Genomic DNA, 23061 nt, shown 5'->3' with positions numbered 1-23061 from the left:
GCTTTTTTCTTTGTTTCATTTCAGCCCTGCTCTCTGTGGTTCCAGCTGTTCAGGGTGAGGCTCACAGACGGCACAGCGGAAAGGTAATTTAGGAAAGGGAAGTTGGTCCCAGAGCAGTGGCATGCCCTCCACGGTACTGAAAAGATATCTCTTTAACAGAGGAAGATGGAGCACATTTTTCTGAAGTGAAGATGAAAAATGTTTCTGTTTCTCTTGGTTTCCTATCAAGCTGGAATTAATACCTGGAAAAATATCAACATTTTAAGATCATAAAACACTGGGACTGGCTTCTGAGCTCCTGGGTTTAAAAAGAGGCACTGGAAAAGATATGATTCTTAATGTTGTTTTGTATGGGTCTTTAGTAATTCAAACTTTCCATAAACAATATCCTGGCTTACCCTGTTGTTATGAGAAAGAGGAGAGAGAAATAAAAAGAAATACGGAAATAAAGAAAAGAGAAAGAAAGAGAAAAGGAAAAAAAAGAGAGAGAAAAAAAAGAAATGTAAAAATTAACTTGTGATTTAATACCTGATTCTGAATCAAGCATGCACAAAAACTTGTAGGAGATACTGGCCAAATGAATAACAGGCAAACATTAAATATATGTAAGAGTTACCACTAGTCTCTGCAAAGACATGATTTACTAAACTGTAGCTACTTTAAAAGCAAAGCACATACATGGATGTGAGAAACTAACACTAAATTCTCCAAGCCAAACACTCCCTACCAAAGATCCCGGGTGCTTGATTTGAACTCAGTCCAGGCATGAAATTTCCGCAAACATCTGTGAGGGTGATGAGTGGGGAAGAGAAGGAGGAATACAGAGTGGAGAGTCACAGTGAATCTGATAGCAGCTCTGAGCCCCACAGGGAGAGGAAGGCGGTAAACTGGCAGTTTGCCTGTCTGCAGCCTGCGAGAGCCAAGTGGCACAGACAGCTCATGCTGCCTCTCCTGTGGCTACAGAGAAAAATTGCCTATAGTCAACGTGGTGTGGATCCCCTCTTGTGGAAGTGGTCTTTGCATAGGGTACTTTACAAAACCTCTTTCCAAAAATGCATCCCTTTGTGCCTGGACAAAGGTGATACTGGGAAAAGGCCAGGGTGAGAATAATCAATATCGGCTTCTCACCAACATTTTATCATTTGGGAACAGCATTGGTCGGGGAGCTCTTGGATTCCCAGGGGGTTTTGCTGTTCTGAACCCCTGTCAAGATAACCCCCAAAATACCAGGCGGCTTCTGCTATGTGGTAGGATTCTGCGAGCTTGAAATATCCCTGCTTGCACGACCTGAGCTGGCAGCGTGCTGCCTTTTAAATCACACAAGGGTGTCTGGAGACACTTTTAGGAAACTGTTAACTAGCTTCTGGGCTTTGTTAGCCAGCCTCTCTCAGTGAGATCAGTCTGTGTTGAGTATGCTTGGTAATGCCAGGAAACACTGCCTCCTGCAGCAAGCACGCTAATTATATGGCTACCTCTGTATCTGTTAGTCACTGAACAACTATTAAAACTGTCTCATTTCGTGATAAAACATCACTGCAACAAAACCATTCCCATCTGTGTCTCATTACTAAATACAGAGCCTAGAACTCAGCGTTGCTCATAAAACCTACCGTTCCCAAGGCATTCTTGCCACCTTGGCCACTCAATAAATAATAAATTGGAGGCTTGACCTATTTTCTCCCAAAATTAAGAGGAACTCTTCCATTGGTAAGATTATCACTCCAACAGGGTTCTAATAACCTGGTCTCTTATTGCAGAGGCAGCACTGAAAACTATGGACTGTTATGGTTTACCTTAAAAGACCTTGTGAAACATACTGCAGAGTGATAAAGTTTGGAGCAAGATCCAGAGTTTTCTGTCGGGTCTCAGTACTACACGCCATGCTAGATTTGACTTTCTAACTCCCAGGAACAGAGTGGTACAAAACAGTATTTCCTTCTGGAGCCAGTAAGGAGGTGGGATTTACCCCAAATGAGAATGATAAACACATTATCAAAACTAGTGACAAGTGATCTTACACATGGCCGCTGAACTCCAATTTTATCAGAGGCAGTTTCCTACACTGCAGACAAGCATCTGGTCTAAATTCAGAAGGAAAAAAGAAGCTGAAAAACTACCTTTCTTTGATGCCTTGATATGGTTTGGTCTATTCAGATGTTAAAGCAATGGTTTGTATTTGTATTTATATGATCCTGTTCTGTTCAAGCAAACCAAAAGCAGCATACATTCAAGAATAGAGGAAACTACTTTAAACACCATGAAGTATTGCAGTTTTTGTAGATCTTTCAAAGAATTTGAAATAAGTAAGAGCTTATTTAGAGTATCAGCTCAGTCATGTTGGCTTATGACTAAAGCTCACATGTACCTGTGTATATAGCACTGTGTATCTGAGGGCCCTACAGTACAAAGAGTGGTTCTGCCAATTCAACCTCCAGTTGAAATCTTGCTTATAAGCTTACTCACAACTTCTCGTCTGAGCCTGGCTCTTCAGACCTACCACAACCCAGATAATACCCATTGCTCTGCCAGCCTCTGGTTCTTGATAGTTGTAACTACATTATGCAGGACTGAACCAGCTGGGGAACCTACTGAAAAAACATTCAGAGCAAACTCCTACAAAAAGTGAAACAAGATGATACAGGCTTCTACCTTGCCAAATTCAAGCGTGGGAATGAGCTTAATAGCCTCAATCTTTGGCTCATGCCAGAGTTCAGGAGCGTGGCTCTTTCAGTGATGAGCGGGCATTTGTATGTCAGCAAACAGGCCTGATTACTTTTGCAGGAGCTAGTTTTGGCTTATTTATGCTGTGGGATGGGTGTCATTTCCAGGAAGATCTGGTCATTCTTCCCATTGTCTTTCTGGAAAGAGGTAGCTAGTCTTGGAGAAATGCTGAGTGACACATCAAAGACTGCCTCACACAGGATTGTAATCTTTCATCTGGAGGTTGAATAACAAAGTCTACAGTGTATGAGGAAAAGAGAGAAAAATTCAAATGAAAAATGAAACACATTCTTTTGGCAGTGATAACTGGAACAACTAATCAAGGGCAGTGGTAAACATCGCTCTAGAGGAAGAAAGAGCCTGCAGGACCTTGCAGCCTGCAGAAATTGGTGATCTGGGGAGGATCTCTCTGGATGCAATTTGCCTTTGGGCAAAGAAGACAGGGCATGGTTCAGGACAGGATCTTCCATGATGTGAACGCAGGAAGAACACAACTCAATAGCTGTTTTCACGTTACATGACTCAGGAAAATTACCCTGTGCAGGGCAGTGCTAATGGCTCAAGGAAACGGGAATTACTGTCCGCTGAACATTGTCCTACCAGTATTTAGTGAGAAATAATTCCCATCCCTGCAATCCCTGTTTGCTAGATTTGCCTCGGCTTCTAAGGCAGATCTCTGACCATCAATGTCAAAGGCATAACCTTGTAATTCTGTCTAGGGGAAATTTTGCCCTGGATCGAGATATGACTTGGACACTCCCTTTTATGAGCTGGCTACTCCCTGCTTCAGAAACAGAGGTCCGGCAGCTCAAGAGCCAGCTCTGTGCTTTGTTTTTACAGTAACGAGCAGTCTGCTTTGCAGTAGTCCTGCAAGCTGATGAGCAGATCACTGGGTTTTTGGCTTTGGAGCTGTTAGTTCCAGGAAAAAGAGCTAATGTTTAAGTTAACTTTTCCATGGCTGTTAATGGAAAACCACACAGCAATAGTATGTGCTGAAAGGTTACAGTTTTGTTCTTAAGCTCTGCAGCCTATCAACAGGAACCTGCTAGGTTAGACTTAATGATAGGTTAAACAATAGCTCCTTATTAGCGCCTGTGCGTTTTTGAGTCTGCAGAAAGAAGAATCATCAAGCAAGTAGCAACACAGCAAGGTACTGGTGTGTGTGGGGTGACTTGGGAGTCCACACGACTGGTTTTATTCTCAGGTCTGAAAAGGGAACGTGGTCTAGTGTTTAAAGCAGGAGAATTTGAAATCATTTCTCCTGGTTTCTGTTCTTCGTTTCAGGAGGAGGTTTCTATTCATGACACTGTGAAACAGCATAGTGTAAAATTAGACAATTACCTTCAATCTGAATTTCCTCATCTCTAAAATAGACTCCTAATTAAAAGAAAGAGAGGACTCAGAGGACTTTCCACGGTGATAGATTTTGCTCATGTGCTTTGTGATATTCATAGTTAATTAGTAATACCTAGCCTTCCCCATATTACCATTCATCTTGGCTACTCTACAATGAAACAGATTTCGTGACTTTCAGTGAACTCACTGGAGGTTTGTGTGGCAGAATTTGCTCCTCAGTATCCAATTATGAACAAATAATTACAGCTTTGGGGACGTTTTCATTGGATTTGTGCACTCCAAGCAAAGACCCAGGCTAACTGCTACATTCCTTCTGTATTTTTTGATATAGCTCTAACAATGCAGCCTTAAGTTAAAAACAGTATTCCTGTGTGCCAGCAATATTTAATGGGCTTTACAGTTCCTCATGAACCTGCCAATGGCTGACAACCAATCATTGGTGCTAATGCTGAAATAAATTGCCTTTGTGCTCCCCATGGTCTGTAAGTCGCTAGTGGTACGGGGTGGGATGTAGGCCATGATTTACCAAGTATAGGTGCCTACTGCTTGTAGGGACATACAGGAAGGGGGTCTTCATTACTGGTAGAGTCCTGCACTCCTCTTTGAAAGAGACAGGGCTTTGCGTAACCACTTGCCTTGGGCAAGGGGCGGCACACACAGCACAGTACCTGCAGGTTTCAGTGGGACACCAATTACAGCAGAGGTAAGAGGGAGAGCTGAAGCCCTGGCAACAGAACAGCATTACATAAAGCAGCACAAGGCCAGCTGGAGTTACACTAGCCACCCACACAGGGTGGTTGCTGCCCTGCCATGCACCACCGTGTCTCTTTATGGCTCTTCTGAAATACCACTTACATGTTTGGAATTGGTATGTGTATTAACAAAAACAGATCAGGAAGCAGGGCCCTGCAGTTATTAGGACTTACACGTGTGATGCCAGGGACGGTTGACCAGAGAGGTGCGGCTCTAACACCACCAATGTTATGCTTCAACCTGTCTGTTTTGTGATACATTGATATGGCGTGAGCCACTCTACCGACTGTCCCACTCCTAGATCCACTGTGCCTTTGCCTTCACAACTTCCATCCTAAATCTTCAATCTGATGCTGTTTGCTCTTTTTGCACTTTGTGCAGGATATTTGCCCAGGGAGCTGCAGGTATCACATTCTTTCACATCGAGGATGGGGGCCTGACCAGGGAGAGCCAAGGATTGAATTAAGCTGTAGTTTAAGTCAACCCTTTCTGTGCCTTGGACTACAGGTAAAGCATCTGTTGTCGGTGCTTTTGTTTCTGGGTGGCTTTGCATGCCTATCAAATCCCTGAGGGCCCTCTGATAGCTGATGTAAGACCTAGGGTTCCCCTCACAAGTTCTCGGTGCAGATGGACCCAGACACAGTCCAAATTTTTCAGCTGGGGCTGCTGCTTATTTTTAGGAATTTATTGCACTCCCACAGGAAACAACGACCTTGCTTTCCCATAAGGATAAGGAGAATAAGTCCAGCCCACTGCTGGAAGCTGCAAGAGGAAAACACAACACAAATGCAACACCTACATTCATTCAGCAAGAAACATGCATGGGAGAGATGGGTTTTCTAGACATCTATCACAAGGTGATTATCTGTGCATCAAAATCCTATTCTTTCTGTTATAGGAGTTTCACTTCCTATGTTTTTACTGATTTCTAAGAACCTAAACACCTACTGAACAAATTTGCAATGTTTTCTGTAAGAATTTACATACTTAGACACTCCTCTGCATCTTGTCTCCTGGGTTCTGCAATTCGACCCCCATAGCATAGCTTTATTATCATTGCACTGCTCCAGTAAGGGTTTTACTCCAATAGTTATTTCACTCACCCCACAGCTGCAGAACTACTCACTCCATACAGAGGAAAGTTTGAACTATGTTGTTCCATTGGCTTGTTTTGCCTTCTGCTCTTTAAAACAAACTAGGAACCCCTTTTGTTTCTCAGCTCATTATACTGAAGGCTGCCCTTTCCATAAGCCCCATGCAAGAATATCCTCCGAGCAGAGAGCCTGCCCAGTCCCTCACTGCTCTGGAAATCTCAAGTCAACACTTAAGTAGGGTAATTTCTTGCCTCAATTCAAATCACACTTTACAGTAAAGCTCAGCACTTGTGATTGTTTCAGTGGTGTACTAAAATCCAGACAAACCCTGTTTTGTATAGCTTCTCAGAGGAGCAAAATGCAGTTGTGTGCTTGGGGCTAGGGAGGATGGGAGGGGAAGAGGAACCGGAATGGAAACACAAGCACCTGCCTTTGCATCAAGAGGGGAGGTAGTACTGAGTTAGATGGAGAAACCCACATCACCATTTAAGTACTTGCACCTAGACATCTGTCCTCTGGCAAACAAAAACATATTCTGCAAGTTTTGCACAGTTAGACACACCTGACAGTCTAATTCCCTGTCCCACTAGTCCAGAAGAGTATTGCTCTAACCCAGCAAGAGTTTTGCACTCTCCCCCTCCTATAGCCTGGTCTCCTGAGGCAGTGCCTGCTCCGGGCTCTAACACACATGCAGGCACACATACATTCAGTTTTGGCTGGAACTCTGCCCTGCTCCTTCTTTGGAAGCTGCATGGGAGATGGGCTGAGGGAGAATGAACTAACAAGAAGAGTTGTTCCTTGTGGTTAAAGGAAGATTTGAACTACATCAACAGATTATTCCAGCTGGTGTTATAGAGCCACTGTTCAGCATTCAGATAAATTAGTACTGCCACATTGTCTCAGTGTTTCTCACTATATCTGTCTATACTTGTTCTTGCTCCTTGCCTCAAACAAGGCTGAGATTCTGGTTTTATTTTACACCTGTACAGCACCTGGCACAATGGGTTTGATTTAAGCTGATGCCTGGAGCATATGAATACACCACTATAATGAACAAGGAGCAAGGCCCCAGGCTATGTGGCAGCACTGCCCCTCTCTTTTTAGTTTAGATTTAATTTCCTTCCATTTCAGCACTGTGTGGGCAGTGAGAGATGACTAGTTATTTCCCAGATAGGTCTTTGCAAGTACACAGCTTTCTCCACAAGACAGGGAAAGTCACGGAAAGGAGACTTCGTTTTCTGAGTGTTTGAATTTGCCAGAAATAAAAAGACACTCACATTCCTCAAATGGCACAGCAGCCAATGCTAATCTCCTCTGTGAAACACCCAATTATGTACAGCAGATTAAAGATTTTTCAGGTTTTTCAAAGCATAAGAACGGACAGAGAAGAAAAATTTTACTGTAACATGGTAACGATTCAGGCTGCTTGTTTCCTCTGCATTTTTTAGACACAATGATGACTGCCCACTCAGCTAGGAGCTCTCAGGGGGGGCTGTCCCACAAACTGAGAATCATGGTCTGCTGAAACAGGTAAACTCCTGGCACAGATGCCAAAGATGGTGTGTGGACAGACTTGGCAAAGTTAGCTCCCAGTTCCCACTGAGTTTCTTCTTGTAACACCTCAGCTTGCAAAAGAAAAATTAACTCTGGCACACCATGTAAGAAACATTGCTGGACTTGTACTTTAAACTATCTGAGCACCATACAGGTCTAAAATGTACAGACCTGAACCTCCAAACCCTGAATCTCCATGTTTACACCCATCTATATCTATATTTACCTATATAAACACAAAATGAAAATGCAATTAATGCAATAAAAATTTAAAATATAGTTTGCTCCCAGATTGAGATGTTCCTGGCGAAGTCTGAGCTTGAAACACATTTTAATAATCTCCCCATAAATTCCTGACAGAACGATGTTTATCAAGGAAATGCAACTGACACTTTGAAGAGACACTAATTATTTGGATCCTGTGCTTAGTGAGTAATTTGCACAAATAAGCATTCCATTACTCCATGATAAAAGCGATAAAGTTTTTTAGCAAATATATATGTTTTTACATCACCCCTATCTGATGATGTTTCAAATGTAAAAATAACCTCATTAATGCTGACAAGAATGCAAACCTAGTCTCTCGAAAATGTGAGAAGACCACAGGAATCCCATGTGACTCTGACTTCCTTGCCTTATTGGAAACATCTGTGTCTGTTGGTAACCTCAAACCATTTCCAGGTTTAACTCCAAAAAAAAGTTTCACAACCTTTTTGTGCATCTCAGCCTCTCTGGGTGCACTTCAAAACAGGTCCTGAGCATCCCTCTCTTTTCCTTTTGCTTTGGGATAAAAGATGCATTTTTAAAAGCCTTCTGCAAACCAGACCAAAGTTCACCTCATGGTTTGTTCTTGCAAATGCAGACAGGCACGTGGCCAGTTGTTGCAGATATAACAACATGCTGATCAGGACCTGTTGCTGATACCAATCTGACCTTTCACAGAGCTATAGTGGTCAAAGCCAGGTAAGACTCTGGTTCAAGCTGCTGCCACACTATGGGCAGGCATCCTTTCTGGCAGTTCTCCTTGAAGAGGTCTCAGCTCTCTGTTGTCCAGAAATATCTAACCCTCTATCCAGCACTTACTAGTCAGTTATTTCTATAATTGTACCTTTTGCAGTGAAGAAACAGTCCTAGTACAAGGCATCTCAACCTTGATTAAAGGGTTCAGGGCATGAACAGACAAAAGGCAAAAAGAAGGGATTGTCTGAGGTCACACACGCTGGAATCTTAAGCATCAGTCCCCACATTATCCGCTACAGTGTATATAAATCGCAAATTTATTAGTCACTACCCTTGAACCAATGTCTTGTTTCAGACTAATGAGAACTTCAGGGCAGGGGACGTCTTTCTTGACAATTTGTATAGTACCTAGGAAGCTGCGTGGGTTACAGCAGATAAACAGTAACAATTAGTCAACACAGTGTTTGAAGCTAAATCCATGTTTCATTCTACGCAAGTGATCTTTTTGAACAGCTCAGCTAATGTGCTGGCAGTGGATAAAGTAACTGATTATAGCAAGGGATTGCTTATATATGAAAATGATGTAACCCTGGGATTAAGTCCCATTCCTTTTCAGGCTCCAAAGCAAACAGAGATGCCTTTCAGTTATTTTTCATCTGGCTTCACTTTTTTATGTTGACCAGTGGGTGAATTAAGGTGCCCATTCGACAACACCAAGACTCTGAAATCTGCTTCCTTCTTTTCTTCAGGAAAGAGAAGGAAGGAGGTACAAATTGCTTTCAAAACAGCTCCTCCTTGTATCTTTTAGAAATATCATACGGTCCGCAAATTTCAGGCTCCTCTTTACTAGCCATAAATTTTGCCTGCAAGGGTTTGAATATTTATCTAGCCTGAGAATGCACCATGTGTTGGGTTCTTAATCTGGTGGCTCTGTTTGAGGCTGCTGGTAACTGTAGGATGCTTTGCTAATCACTGGTTCTCTCATTCCCAGGGCACATCCTTGCTGCAAAGACTGCTATGGCTGGCAGTTTGTACGTAGCTGGCAGCATGGGCATGCTAGTTTGCTGCTAAGTAACTCTGAAGTATTTATTCAGCTTGTGTCGTGAAGTCTACACTGAGTGGCTGCACGGTATGATTGAAACTGAGCTAGTTAGTCTGAAACTCCTCTGGGTGACTGCCGGGTAGGTGAACCAGAGCACCCAGCCCAGCCTCTGTTGCCTAGCATTCCTGCAGAGGACCTGGGATAGGAGTGACGGGTGGCCTGGTCCCCTGTGGCACAGCAGATAGCATGCACCGCAGCACCCTGTGAAAGGATGGCATTGGGATGAAGTTAGGCAGTCAGGAAAAAGCTGGAAAACTGAAGCTGCCCTGCCTTGTGCAGCAATACCTCAAAGCCCTGCATCTGACTGCCTGAAGCTTCCTGTCTTCCGCGACTGGCCAGGATTGGTTTACACCAGTGCATCAGGGCTGAAGTTTCAAACCATCTGTGCCTCCGCTTTAAAGCCACACGACTGGCTTGGAGTTGTCAATACCAGCTCTGATGGGCCCCCTTTGCTGACAAGCTGGGTAGAGCAGTCCTTTACCTACGCTTCCCAGTAGAACAGGATCAAATCCAAATTTGCCAGTGGACAGCTATGAAAGTCCGCAGACTTGTGGCAGAAGATTTTGTAACCTGGTGAGGACCAAGTCTGTCCCTGCTGTGCCCCTGGTCCACGCTGCCTGGTCCAAAGGAGCTATTTGGAATCACATGGAGAGGCCACAGGAATTTATAGCTGAGCTCACCACTGCCAAAATGACTCTTCTAGCTCTACCCCACTGGTTAATCTTTAGTGCTGGCAAACCCTACACCAGAAACACATGGCTGGGGGAGCATCTAGGTGTCTGTGTGTAAATGTGCAGGGCTGCCTGGGTGTGAACATCCTCCACAGTGCTGTCCTTCAGCATCTCCTGCACTAGGAACATCTAAACCTGTTGGATACAGCCCGTTGGCCTCAGTCTGCATGTCAGGTCAAGGAGGTGACGTGCCATATCTCAGAGCACTGTGTCAAAAGACACCTTCCTCACACTAGCTGTCAACCGTCAGACATACCATATGCTTGGCGGTATTCCTGACATGCGACCAGGTGTATAAATGTGTCTGCTAAGTGACCCAGTGCACAGGCCATGCATCCATCACAAAAGTGGTCCTGTCTTTGGACAGCAAAGGGTTGAAATGCTGTTGCTGTGAGTGTTGTTGCAAGCCAGAGAGATGCCAAGAACTATGTCCCAGGTTGGATGAAGGAAATGATGAAGAGATTATTAAACTTGTATTAATCAAACATCCACTTCAGAGGAAGGGCTGTGTTTATAAGTAATCCAGAGGCCCTCTCATTGTGATACTGGTGAAAAGTCTCCAAGCAAATGGCAGGGATTGGATCCAAGCTCATCAAAACCAGCCCTGACTTCCCGGGCGGGGGATTCTGGCCACACAGCTGTTTGTATGGGTAGAAATTTCCCATCATTTCAGTGCAACGCATCTGGTCCTTTTCTTTTGCAACACTGTCCTACAGACACAGGTTTCATTTCAAAAAAGATTTTCTGTGAAATTGCTCTTTTTCCTTGATATTTTTTCTTGCAAGGAAAGCAAACTGTTCGCGCTGACTCACGACTATCTGCACTGAAGGCACTGACAGCTGCAGTCAACACTGGCAGATGTTTCCATGCTGCCATCCCCATCAATTCAGCACTGACCTTCCCACTGGATTTCCAATCACACCAACACACTAATGCATTTTACGAGATAATATTTGATGTTTGCTGACCTGGGAGAAGCCACTAGCCTTAAGGTAGCCTGAATGATGCAGCCTTTGTATCCTAAGGTTTGGACATGCATTTAAATTTCTCTTAGAAGAACAGTGGCACAGAGAAGAATAGAGGGAGATTGGCAGGGATCAGATAGAGCTTAGAGTCTCTTTATTTTGTGAGGTGCAAATTTTGCAACAATTTTTGCAACCTTTTTGCTTTTCTTTTTGACTAATTTGTCTCCCAAGGCACAATTGTAGATTGTGGTAGTTCAGTTAACAGCAATATTGCCTCATTCCTTCCCAGTCCCTTGCACAGAAGCCTCTAAATGTTGTAAAGCCAACCTTCCTAACGCCCAGCTCTGGTAAAATCACTTTCTATGTCTACAAAGGAGAAAGTGAGGTATGACAGACTAAGCCCAGCATCCAAATCACGGGGAATGTCTGTAGCAAGATGGGAGATGACTCAGAAATCTCAAAGCTGAACCCAAGTGCTTGAAAGCTAGATTCTTCTCCCTACTTTAAATCTGAAATAGGGAAACAATCCCCACATTTTTGCTGAATAGGGGAGGGGAAAACCCTGCCTAATTCTGCCATTTCAGCTGTGTAAACTAATGAATGTCATTTTAGTGTTTTACAGTGAGTTTTCATATTTGTTTTGCCTGTACTGTTGGGAGTGACATCACCTGGCAGTTATGTCACTACTGTAAAGGAATAAACGTAAACTGCTCACTTAAGTCTGAAAGTGATTAAAAACATCAAGAGGGTTACACATGGTTATTCAAAAGACGACAAACACTCAGGCTCATAGTTTTGCTTATGCGAAGGAAAACAAATGTTCTAAGAGCAGTCTACCCTCACAGAGAGTCCGAGAAGCACTTCATATCTGCACAGGAAAGTGCCCAAACATTTGCAAGTCTTCCAGGAGTCAGCTGGAGAGAAACAGGTATTTTAGCAGCTATAAGCCTGAGTACATTTTCAGCCAGCTTCTCTTTCACACTAAATTATACTTGCACCCAAGTCAGAGATCCTTTATAGCACAGCAGAATCAAAAAGAGCTTAATCTACTTTGAGGCTGGATCACATAACACCTATATGGGCTAATTCTGCTATTGCTTATGCTGACAGGACACAGAACTGCATATCTGAGAGATATATCACCACAAAGGGATGGAGCCTACTGTCAGATGCACTAATGTAAATTGCTGCTAACTGTATCGGCTTCAGTTAGACTGCTCTGGATTTTCCCCAGCATAAATGGAAGTGGCATCTTTCATGTAAATAATCCTAGCTTGTCAAGACAAAAAAATTATTTATAGAATAGGCGTTCTTCAAACCCTGATTTCTGTGGGAAAATTGCCAGGCGTTAGCAATCTGTACATTATGACCTTTTCTCCCAGAAATCAGTATCACACTCAGTGAATATATTTTAGCAAATCTTCCCCCTGAAGGAATAAAATATTAAACCTTTTTATTCACAAAAGTTCACTGGTCCTGCATTCAATGGAAAAATCTTACAGGGAACCAAAAGTTACAGAACTATGATTCTCCACCAAAAAATTACATTGTTGTTTCATGTGCAGTTGAGTTTCTTGAAGCCTTCACAATGCTACACAGTTACTTACACTTTGGGCCAAATATATTCCTGAAGCAACTCCAATCTCCCTTGTTGATTTATGTCAGAGGTGTGTAAACGACTGCACGAGACATTAATATAACTGACGTTTTTCACCATGAGGTGAATATGGACAGAGCCTCAGAGAGATGTTGAATCTCCACCCTTGGATTGGGAACAGCCCTGGGCAACTAGGTATAAATTGCAAGGAGTTAGGGCACGTCCTATGGCTACCGCAGGGATTTCAATTCACCCATGTTTTGTACCTTGAACACAGACTAAATTTGCAAAGCTCAGGTGCAGCTCTCGCTCTCCCTGCCCAGCTGCATGTCCCTGCGTGTCTGCTGGGTGCTTAGAGCTGAACACAACACATGAGTGTGTGTTGGCCACTTCAGTGCTCAGCTAGGTACCTGTAGAGATAGTTGGGGATAACTGTCCTGAAATGATTTAGGAAGCACTCAGACGTTTAATTCCACTGAAAAGGAAGAGATTAGTACCTTGGAGAGGAGAGGTAGCTCTATAGTATCCTGCTGTCATAGATAGTATCATTCCTGTAAAGTGACATTAGTCTATTTTCTTCAATGGCTTCTGTTTCCACCCACAAGCACACATTAATGTATAGAAATTTGCAGGTTTTGCTAGAAATATATGGGAACACTTCTCCCTCTCACACAACAGTCCAAACCTCATTCTGCAAACTTTGCTTTGTAAAAGTGCCCACAAAGTTTAAATTTATGTAGCAAAATATATATATATTTATGTGTATGTTCAGAATGTTATTCCAGAATGTAAGATTTTAATGAAGGAAAATATGCACAAATATTCCTTACTATTCATTAGACTTAATTATGTAATTAATTGAAAGCAGCTATATTATCTAAGAGCAAGACTGTACTGGGCTCTTCGATGGCTATTTCTGTCACTGCACCTGGACAGTTTTCATACTTGAAACTGTATCAGTCAAACTGCATGAACTGCAGTTGCAAACAAAGCTGATAGACGTGACTGAATTTTTGTTGCTAAGCTATCATGAGTATCCGCCTTCAGTCCCACGTGTAAAGGCAGTCAGAAACTTTAGAGGAATTTTATTTTTCCCTAGCTGTAAAAAAATATTTTGAGGCACAGTACCTTGTCTCCTGGCTGTGGGCGCATCACAGATACACGGTCATAACCTTTCCGCAGCAAGACCCAGAGAGCATCCAATTTCCCCTGCAATGAAATGAAACACGGTGTTATCTTCTGTGCAAGAACAAGTGCACTGTGCAAAGTGCAGTGCAGGGACAATGCAGCTTAGACCTACACATTTTTTACTTAATCATTTCCTGTGCTTATACAAGATGCTGAAGAGCAATGTTTTCTCTCACAGAAACTTGCTCCAAACTTGCTGCAAGTGCAAAGGAAGAGGCTTTCAGATGAGCGATAAGCAGGTATGTCTGACAGTCAACAGTACTCATGTGTCTAGCCTTTATGTATTCTTCTGAAAATCTCCAAAGGTAATAGGTGACTTAGATGCCTCCTGGGCTGAGAGAGAGTCCAATACATACTCAGCTCCTGACATCGCTGCTAGCAAAATGCTAAATCAATGCAGAAAGTGATCAGGTGAATTTATACGATGCATTTCCTAACTATTCTGCCTCCTCCTCTGGCTGGCTGAGTGGCTTGCCTCTAGCTCTAGGCAACCACTGTGACATACTAGAAATAATTTTGATTTATATCTCAAAACAATCTGCTGGGGAGAACTGACTGAAAAACTGTCTCTCCACACAGCCAAGACAGCTGAGTCACAACTAGGTGCTGTGTAACGACCCACTTAATCTTTCATGTCAGTTACATGCTAGCAAGAGAGCATCAGGTTACTGGGTCTCACACAAGCTCCCCCATCGTACCCCATATGTCAGTTAATATTTGCATCTTTTCCAGGCAATAACACACATCTTTCAAAGTCCTCCATTACTACGAGCTCAGTGTCAGCTGCCCTACAGATGCCACCCTCAACACATTGCACTGGTTTTGACAAGCTGTTCACCTCACTGTGTGGTCTCACACCCAACAGCCCATACCCAAATGCACAACCTGTGCAGATGCACAAACCCAGACAAAGTTTTGCTGAAAACCCAACGTGTTGAAATCTCTTGTTGACAGAAAGTTTGGCTGAGATGTGGGGTCAGACCCTCCCTGCCATTCCCGCAATCCTTCTCTGCAATGCAGACAAAGCGTTCATTCCTGATTGAAATTCAGCAGTGACACAAAATGCCAAGCCTGCAGTTATTTTCCAAATGAGCTGAACAAGGCCAGAAGGAGCAGCACAGGGCTCTGCAATGTAGAAATATCCACCAAATAATCTGCTCTGAAACATACATCTGCTGCTGAATGATTCCCTGCTATATCCCTGTTCTAATAAGCCAGGGTTTCACTTTCAAAATGGATTCAGCTTCCGGGAGATCTGCAGGAGGGTTTACACAAGTGCAGCACGTTGGCTGGCTCCATGGAAGGCTACAGACATGTTACAAGCTGAAGATTAATTTATCAAACTCTCTTCACATTAACTTCATTTGACCCTTGGTCTGTTAAGTGCGCGATACCCAGAGACTTGTAAAACTTTCTTGAGAGGGTTAACAACAGACAGTATTTATTAAGCTTTCCATTAATATTGTTCCGAATGCTACAAATGCTATGATATTAGAGCAGGCACCATGAGTGAAACCCCTACCAGTAACAGTCACTAAACTTTATTGTATCTGCAGAGATGGAGACAAGCTACTCTGAGAATGCACAAAGTTGTCCCTTGGTACAAAACTATTTCCTGTGGTCAAGAGTATCAAACCCAAAGACCTAGCTACCCCTGACTGGACTCAGAAACTCATGGATGATCACTACCTGTTTCCTGGAAATAAAGACTACAAAAATTTTATGATAGCAGAATTGCTTCATATAACTATCATGGGGCAAAATTAAGCAAATAGAAATGTAAGCTGAATATTGCAGTGGTGGTGGGAAAAGAGCAGGTAGCTTCATTAACAGTAAGGAAGCTTGCTTACCTGAGAGCTTGGGTCTCATGGCTGATAGTAACCTTCAGTGTCTGTGAAGGTAAGACCTTCCTGCCAGCCTGGGTATTTATAAGGTCCTTCTGTGACCCTGGTTCTCTGATATCTAATTAAAGACTCAATGTATGCTCTTCCTTTCATGGGGACATAGGGTCTTTCTCCTCCCTTTTCAAGAAACCATTAGGGCCATAATCTGCTTTGAGACCTATATTCCTCAACCAGTGTGTTGAGCCAATGGTTCAAAGCTTATTTGGGAGTTGGAGGGATACATGGGTGGAGACAGACACACACACAGAATGACTGCATAGATCTTTTTTCCACAGAATACTTGGTGGGCTGGTTTTGGCTGGGGTGGAGTTAATTTTCTTCATAGTAGCTGGTATGGGGCTACGTTTTAGATTTCTGCTGAAAACAGTGTTGATAACACAGGGATGTTTTCGTTATTGCTGAGCAGTGCTTACACAGAGTCAAGGCCTTTTCTGCTTCTCACCCACCCCACCAGCGAGCAGGCTGGGGGGGGCACAAGAAGCTGGGAGGGGACACAGCCAGGACAGCTGACCCCAACTGGCCAAAGGGATATCCCACACCATATGGCGTCATGCTCAGCATATAAAGCTGGGGGAAGAAGAAGGAAGGGGGGGATGTTCGGAGTGATGGCGTTTGTCTTCCCAAGTCACCGTGACGCGTGATGGAGCCCTGCTTTCCTGGAGATGGCTGAACACCTTCCTGCCGATGGGAAGGAGGGAATGAATTCCTTGTTTTGCTTTGCTTGCGTGCGCGGCTTTTGCTTTACCTATTAAACTGTCTTTATCTTAACCCACGAGTTTTCTCAGTTTTACTCTTCCGACTCTCTCCCCCATCCCACTGTGGGGGGAGTGAGCGAGCAGCTGTGTGGTACTTAGTTGCTGGCTGGGGTTAAACCACGACACTGAGGAAAAGACTTCCTAAGGTGAGAGTCAGGAAAGTCTGTTATTCTCAAAGGAAGAAGCAAGAAACTCCTCTGTCAGACTCTTCTGCATTTGGAGAGCACAAAATCTTAGACCTGAGGGAAGCCATACCTGTCTATCCCAATCCATATTTCCCCCTACATCAGAACTGGTTGAAGCTCCTGTCCCCTCTGACAACTTAAGAAATAAGTACCTTTTTCTTTGATTTCTCCTTTAGGAAACCAGAGGGAAAATTACAACTTTCCATGGAACAAAAAAGTCCTTTTTACTCCGCAGTCCTAATTTCCAAGAGCCTACCAAGATTTCTTGGGAAAAGCCAAGAGCTCCATCTTTGGGAGTCTGAATGGAGCTTCAGGGTCTGCCTGAGACATATGGGTGGAAGAGAAGGAGAGTTGATCATGGAAAGAATGATGTTGGTTGAAGAAATGAAAATGGCAATGCATTCACTTGGAAATATAAACACTTCTGTGCTCTCTAGTGGATGGGCTGTGTCTCTGTGTTTAGGAACTCCTTTGCAATTGAAGCACAAGGCCGCTTGGAGAAAAAAAAAGGTCTGGAGGCAAATAAAGCTTTGAGTCCAACTAGATACGAAAGAACAAACAATCAGAGCAGATGACAAATGAAGGAGGGCATAGTTTCAGCCATTGCTTTAACAAGAATGCATTCTCTTCCTGAATAATGGTTAATTCAGCACTGTATCAACCCTGGTCTAGTGAATGACCTGACACCTAGAGTGCTCCTGAGACCTGGTAGCTGGTGGTGTCAGTTTAGAGGCAGTTTTGTAAGCTGCCTATAAATCCAAGCTGCCCTTGGGCCTCTTCTAGCAAGGAAACTGTGCCATGTCAGCTTTGTAAATAAGAGACAGGAGGGGCAAAGGCTAGAAAATGTGCCAGGGACACATGGCTTAGTAAATGCTTAAGTAGCTTCCACTTAGGATTCACCTGAGGTTTCTTTTTGAGAGCACCAGTTGTTGCTTCAACCTCAGGCTTGAGGCAGGTCCTGCATGTGAGTTTTTGTGGATGAACAGTGAGTTTAGTCTTGTCTTGTGGTCCTTTCTGCATTGTTTTTAGAGACTGATAGCGGTCCTTTTGAAGTCAAACAAGTACTATAAATGTGCTGAGGAGGAGGAAGAAAGGGGAGGTAGCTAGGTAGACAGATAAAAGCAGAGGTAGAAATAGAGGTAGGAGGAAAGCTGCTAACCAAACCAAAGCATACAGAGCTGCGTGGCTGGCTTTAGCAGGGAGCATGTCATGAACCAAATTAAAACTAAAGGCATGGTCCTTTACGATCCCTCATTTGCATCTACATTTTGTGCTGCCCCTCCCTCTGTCAGATGAACTGAGGATTTGGCAAGTTTCTTAAGAAGTTTTCAGACTTGTCATTCTCGTTGGATTATTTGCACTGACTTTTCAAACTGTTGAAATGATATTTTAAAAGTGGAATAATCCAGTTGGCATCGTGCTAAGAAGTTAACAGCAGCAAATAAGAATAATAATAACAACCACAATCTGTTTAGTGTCAGTAGCCACATTCGGTAGCAAATAAATCTCTGGAGCATTTCAAAAAGCAATCTATCCACTCTCAGCTGTCTACCTACCCTATAGACATTACTCTGGGAAGAAAAACTCTCCATCAGATAAACTGGCAAAAGGCAGAACACTAAGTAAAGCCTGGCACTTGTGCTGCATGGAGAAAAGGAGGCCTGTTGGCCAGCAAGATGACTGGCCCTAAAATGTGAATTTCCTGGCTCATTGTCAGATTCAAGCTACCTTGGTTTGCTGTTTCTGAGATTTAATTCCTTGCCCTCCTTCTTTACCAATGATTTTTTTTTTTTTTAAGTAGCTTGTTACATGCATATTTATCTACCTTCTAAAGAGGTGTTTCAACCAGTCCAGTGGAGCGGGTGGAAATTTAACATCTGCTTTAACCAAAAGAGCCGAGTGCACTTGGAGCATGAGGATGAGGGAAAATTTAAGCTGAGTATCAGGAGACATTTCCTATGGGTGAGGTCTGGTAGTCTGTGAAATATTCCCCCCTGAGAAGTGGTGGAAGCCTCTATGTTATTTTAAAAACCAGACTGGAAAAAGCAGTGAAGGATAGATTCGAGTTAGCAGTCCTGCTTTGGCTGAGAGTACAAACCCAATGACCTAACAGACTATCCCTCCTCGCCTCTCTCTGCCTGTTATGACTCTGATAGCTCCCCTGCATAACACAATGCAAATTCATCTTCATGTGCTCACATCTTCAGGACAAGAGCTTCTGCTAAGAGTGCTGATGAATTTTGCCGATTTTGCTGATTCCTTACTGCACAGGGAGAGTAATAGCAGGACCCCTGCTTCATAGGAATGATTCCCTTTGTTTTTGATGAGTGCTCGTGATTGTACATAGGGAAAGTGTTGGATACAGTTATCCTGTCTGCATACGCTGTCTTTTTGGGTGCAGTTCAATAAGGGGCGTGGTGGCAATTAATAATTAGGTAAATTCTTGTCCACAGACAGACTCAGGCTGCTAAATACTATCCAGATGTGGAACACCCCAAAGTTATGGGAGTATTTGGATATGGTGTCTTGGACTGGAACTGTCCTTATACTGTATACAATTTGAATGGTAGATGAGAGAGATTTCTAGGGTAATTAAGAATATTTATCACCCATGAGATACTCCTAATATTTGTAGGCCTTCCTATAACTGAATTCTTGCTGTTACGAAGCAAAAGCTGTTCTTAGAGTCAGACCTGAACTTGAACACATTACATACATTGAATCTTTTCTCCAAGCCTCTCTTGAACTTTGGAGAATTTCCAGCTAGGACACAGATCTGCAAAACTTAACTCCTCTGTTCAGAACTGATTTCCTATCATGCTGAATAAACGCTGAAAATAATTAACTGAAAGTCTCCTGAGGCTGTAATCCAACAGCATGAACTGGTGAAGCAAGAGGGGGGGAAACTCAGCAGTATCTTCTATGGGAAAGGACCCGGCTCTCAACTAATGATCTCAGGTAGTTGTACCCACATGGATTCCAGCTGCCTTTGTGGCTGGGCTCTTTGTGCTAAAATCAGTGTTTCTGTCAGCTCCTCAGTGGTTAGAATATAGCTTTGTGTGCTGTGAACACTTCTGACTGCAGCATGCAAAAAGCAACTGAGCTGCGTCTCTCAGCTGGATGAGGTCATTTCCATGAGCACACAGTGGGAGTGAAAAATCTCCCAGATGGGATGAGGGTGTTTTACAAATGCTTTGCACTGATGCAAAATGACAATGCAATGCATTTAGGAACAAAGGAGCGGCTATATGGGATGGTGCTTACTGCATTCCCCACTCTGAACTGAAAACAGTTGACTCTCTAACCTGTCCCACTGTGGGAATGAATAACCTTTGTGAACACATGTTGAAGTCATTATAACAATTGCACACGACTTGTTGGTAGGCTATGTTTATTAGATGATAATCTTTAAGGGGGAAAAGAGAGAGGGCATTGGACCAAATTTTCAAAGAGGCTCACATTTGCGTATCCTCCGGAAACCACTCTTACTCCCTTGTGCATCCTTGCCATTCCCATCACTGGATTTGAACCAGCTGCAAGATCAATGACTGAGGAAAGCCAAAACACGTGACTTGCCCAAATTCCTATGGGCACTGCTTGAAGCTGATCAGTAACAAGATACAATGCAGGGAAACCTGAGTGTACTGCAGTGTAATAAATCTGCATTGCAATAACTTGGCTAATAGAATATGTCTGACTAGATTGACTGCTGCTGGAGAAGAAGAAAACAGGAGAATAAAACCTCTGATTTCCAGCAGTGGGGCACCTCCCCATTCCCCAGCATAAAGTTTAAGGTGAGCTCTATACACCAAAATGTTTACTACATATGTTACATGCACCCTTTTTGCAGACTACTTGCAGATAAATTGCCTGTAGAGGGTTGCTAAAACCCTAACCAGCATCTCCGCTCTTCAAAATGAGATCCAAGCTCCACTGGTGCAAGGTCGGCACTTGGATATGAATTGGGCATTTTCAGTCTTTTTTGAAACTGATAACTGCAGTGCTGCTACAAATAGCCCCAGACTGAAAAGAGACGAGAAGGGTATAGCACTTCCCAAAAGAGTTAAACCTGAGAAATAGGAGTATGGGATTTTTATTTTTTTTTTCCTTTTCATTAAAGTGGTTCTACAGTAGTTAAGCTGTCCTCCTTTCCTGAGGACAGCTTAGTTTGTCCTGAATGCAAAAGATGAGCTTTCTGACATTGGAGTGCCCTCGTACCACGCCCTGGATGATGTGACTAATATCTGTTTTCTGTGGCTTGTTTCTCTTAATCCACGAGAAGCATTCACATATGCAATGAAGAGTTTTGCTTCAGTGAAGTATTCAGTTGCTTGCTTGTTTCATTTTGTACACTGCCAATCATTTGTATTAGTGAAGACAAACTGAAGAACAGCTGCCTGCCCTTGGGACAGATGGCAGAGAGGAAGAGTCTTCCCAGTTCCTGTGGGCAACTGTTGTGCAGCTTTGCATTGCACGTGACCTGATATCAGTGTAAATTTGACCTTCCACATCTGAGGCACTCTAATTCAGCCAAACACTTCTTGCAGGGCATCCCCTCCTTGTGAGGTGAGCATGCTGCCCTGCAGCAAGCCTGCCCCTGTGACCCATGCGCACTGGCACACATCCATCTGCTGCACTGCAATCCTTGATCTGCCGAGGACAACTCTCCCTGGTGACACCTAGCAGCAATTTTCTTCCTATTTTCTCTCCTCTTTCTAAGGAAAGAGGATGCTATTTATTCCCTATGTTTCATATGCAGCGTGGGCTAAAGGGCCTGCCCCTGGAAGTGCAGTCGAGTCTGTAAGCACTTTACAGAAGCTAGCGACACCACCAGAAGAGATCAGGATCTTACTCTGGTCTAAGAAAGCAATGCAACCCCAAAACCCGATCAATCTGGTGGAAAATTCCCATTGCCCCATGTGGCTCCTTTCTACAGCACCTCCCTAGTTACGTGTTCAGTGGGACTCCCTCATGCACAGCTACTCTAGCAACATCTTGAGATCACAGGTTTGTGGACAGTTCTACATCATAGCCTCAGATGTGAAAACACTTCATACAGTTCTCCTGGAAACATCCTATGCAGTATAACACTGGACTGGACTTACCTTGATTGGAGAGTACCACTTCCGAGGAGAGGAAGGCCTGCGCATGTTGTTTGCAAGGTTCCTGGGTTCAGGGAACTCGTATTCCTGTTCTGGCATCTTGACTCTGGCATTCTTGGCTTTCTCTAACTTAGCGCCTTCTTCTGTGGAGCCCTTTTCTCCCCAGCGCACCTTAAAACATGGCATCAGGGCATATTACAATAGTAGCTGCTGTAGAGAGTTACACCCCTGCTGGAATAACTAGATCCTGGTCCATATTCTCCCAGTGTCCAAATCCAAGGTGAAGAGTGAGCCACAGGCTGTGAAGCTTGTTTCTAGACTAGAGCCCAAATTTTGAACTTCTTCTTTGTGATTTATGAGAAATGTGAGAGTGAGGAAGGTTTTCTGAAAAACTAAAAACATTTCCGTGTAATTTGTATGGCAACACTGCCCCTGTATCCCAGGCATGGACCAGGATCTTACTGTACCAGAGGAAAAAGATAGTCCCAAACTTCAGGAATCTATGTTTGGCTCTCAAATATTCCTATACAAAAACGATCTGAGCTCAGATGTACAAAAGAAGCTTAAAGAAGGTTGTGCCAATCTCCTGAGTTTCTTTCTGGGTAAATTGCAGGGGGATATCACAGCTCAGTTCACAAATAAGACCTTCTGATACATGAACTGGTATCTAATTACCTCCATTCGTTTGATGCCACCAACTCCTCGTCCACCATAATAAGAGGCATCTACTGTTGGCCATTTTTTCTTTGGAAGGCCATCATCATCTTCCTCCTACAAAACAGAAGGAAGGGATTGCACTGTTAGGAAGCATGACTAGAGATGGAAAAGAATAAACAGTCACAGGCTATGCGGTCCTTTGAGTCTGCTAGAGCCAGTGCAGTCAAGTTTCTGGTCACTCACTGGTTATTTTCCAGAGGATGTACACTCATGAAAAGAAAACATTTCATGATATAAACACCACCACCACTTGAAAGGTACAGTCCAGCTCCAGCAAGAATGTGACTTTGCCCCCCTTCCCCCTTTTTTTTTTTTTTTAAGGAGATTATCTTTCATCATCTTTAAATTCAGGGAAGTAATTTGTTTCCAAGTTGCAA

General features: G+C 43.4%; 1 protein-coding gene across 1 annotated transcript in view; it reads right to left on the bottom strand.

The window, feature by feature from the left end:
- ANTXR1 (ANTXR cell adhesion molecule 1) overlaps window positions 1-23061 on the bottom strand; it is a 105771-nt gene that overhangs the window by 5542 nt on the left and 77168 nt on the right. Inside the window, exons 15-17 of the mRNA XM_076358871.1 lie at window positions 22643-22738; window positions 21971-22138; window positions 13962-14042 (exon numbers count right to left, since the gene is read on the bottom strand). Of these exons, the coding sequence (XP_076214986.1) occupies window positions 13962-14042; window positions 21971-22138; window positions 22643-22738 (345 nt within the window). The remainder of the gene's footprint in view (window positions 1-13961; window positions 14043-21970; window positions 22139-22642; window positions 22739-23061) is intronic.

Source organism: Aptenodytes patagonicus, chromosome 24, assembly GCF_965638725.1.
Source record: "Aptenodytes patagonicus chromosome 24, bAptPat1.pri.cur, whole genome shotgun sequence".
NCBI lineage: Eukaryota > Metazoa > Chordata > Aves > Sphenisciformes > Spheniscidae > Aptenodytes > Aptenodytes patagonicus.
This window is presented reverse-complemented; position numbering and strand designations above follow the sequence as displayed.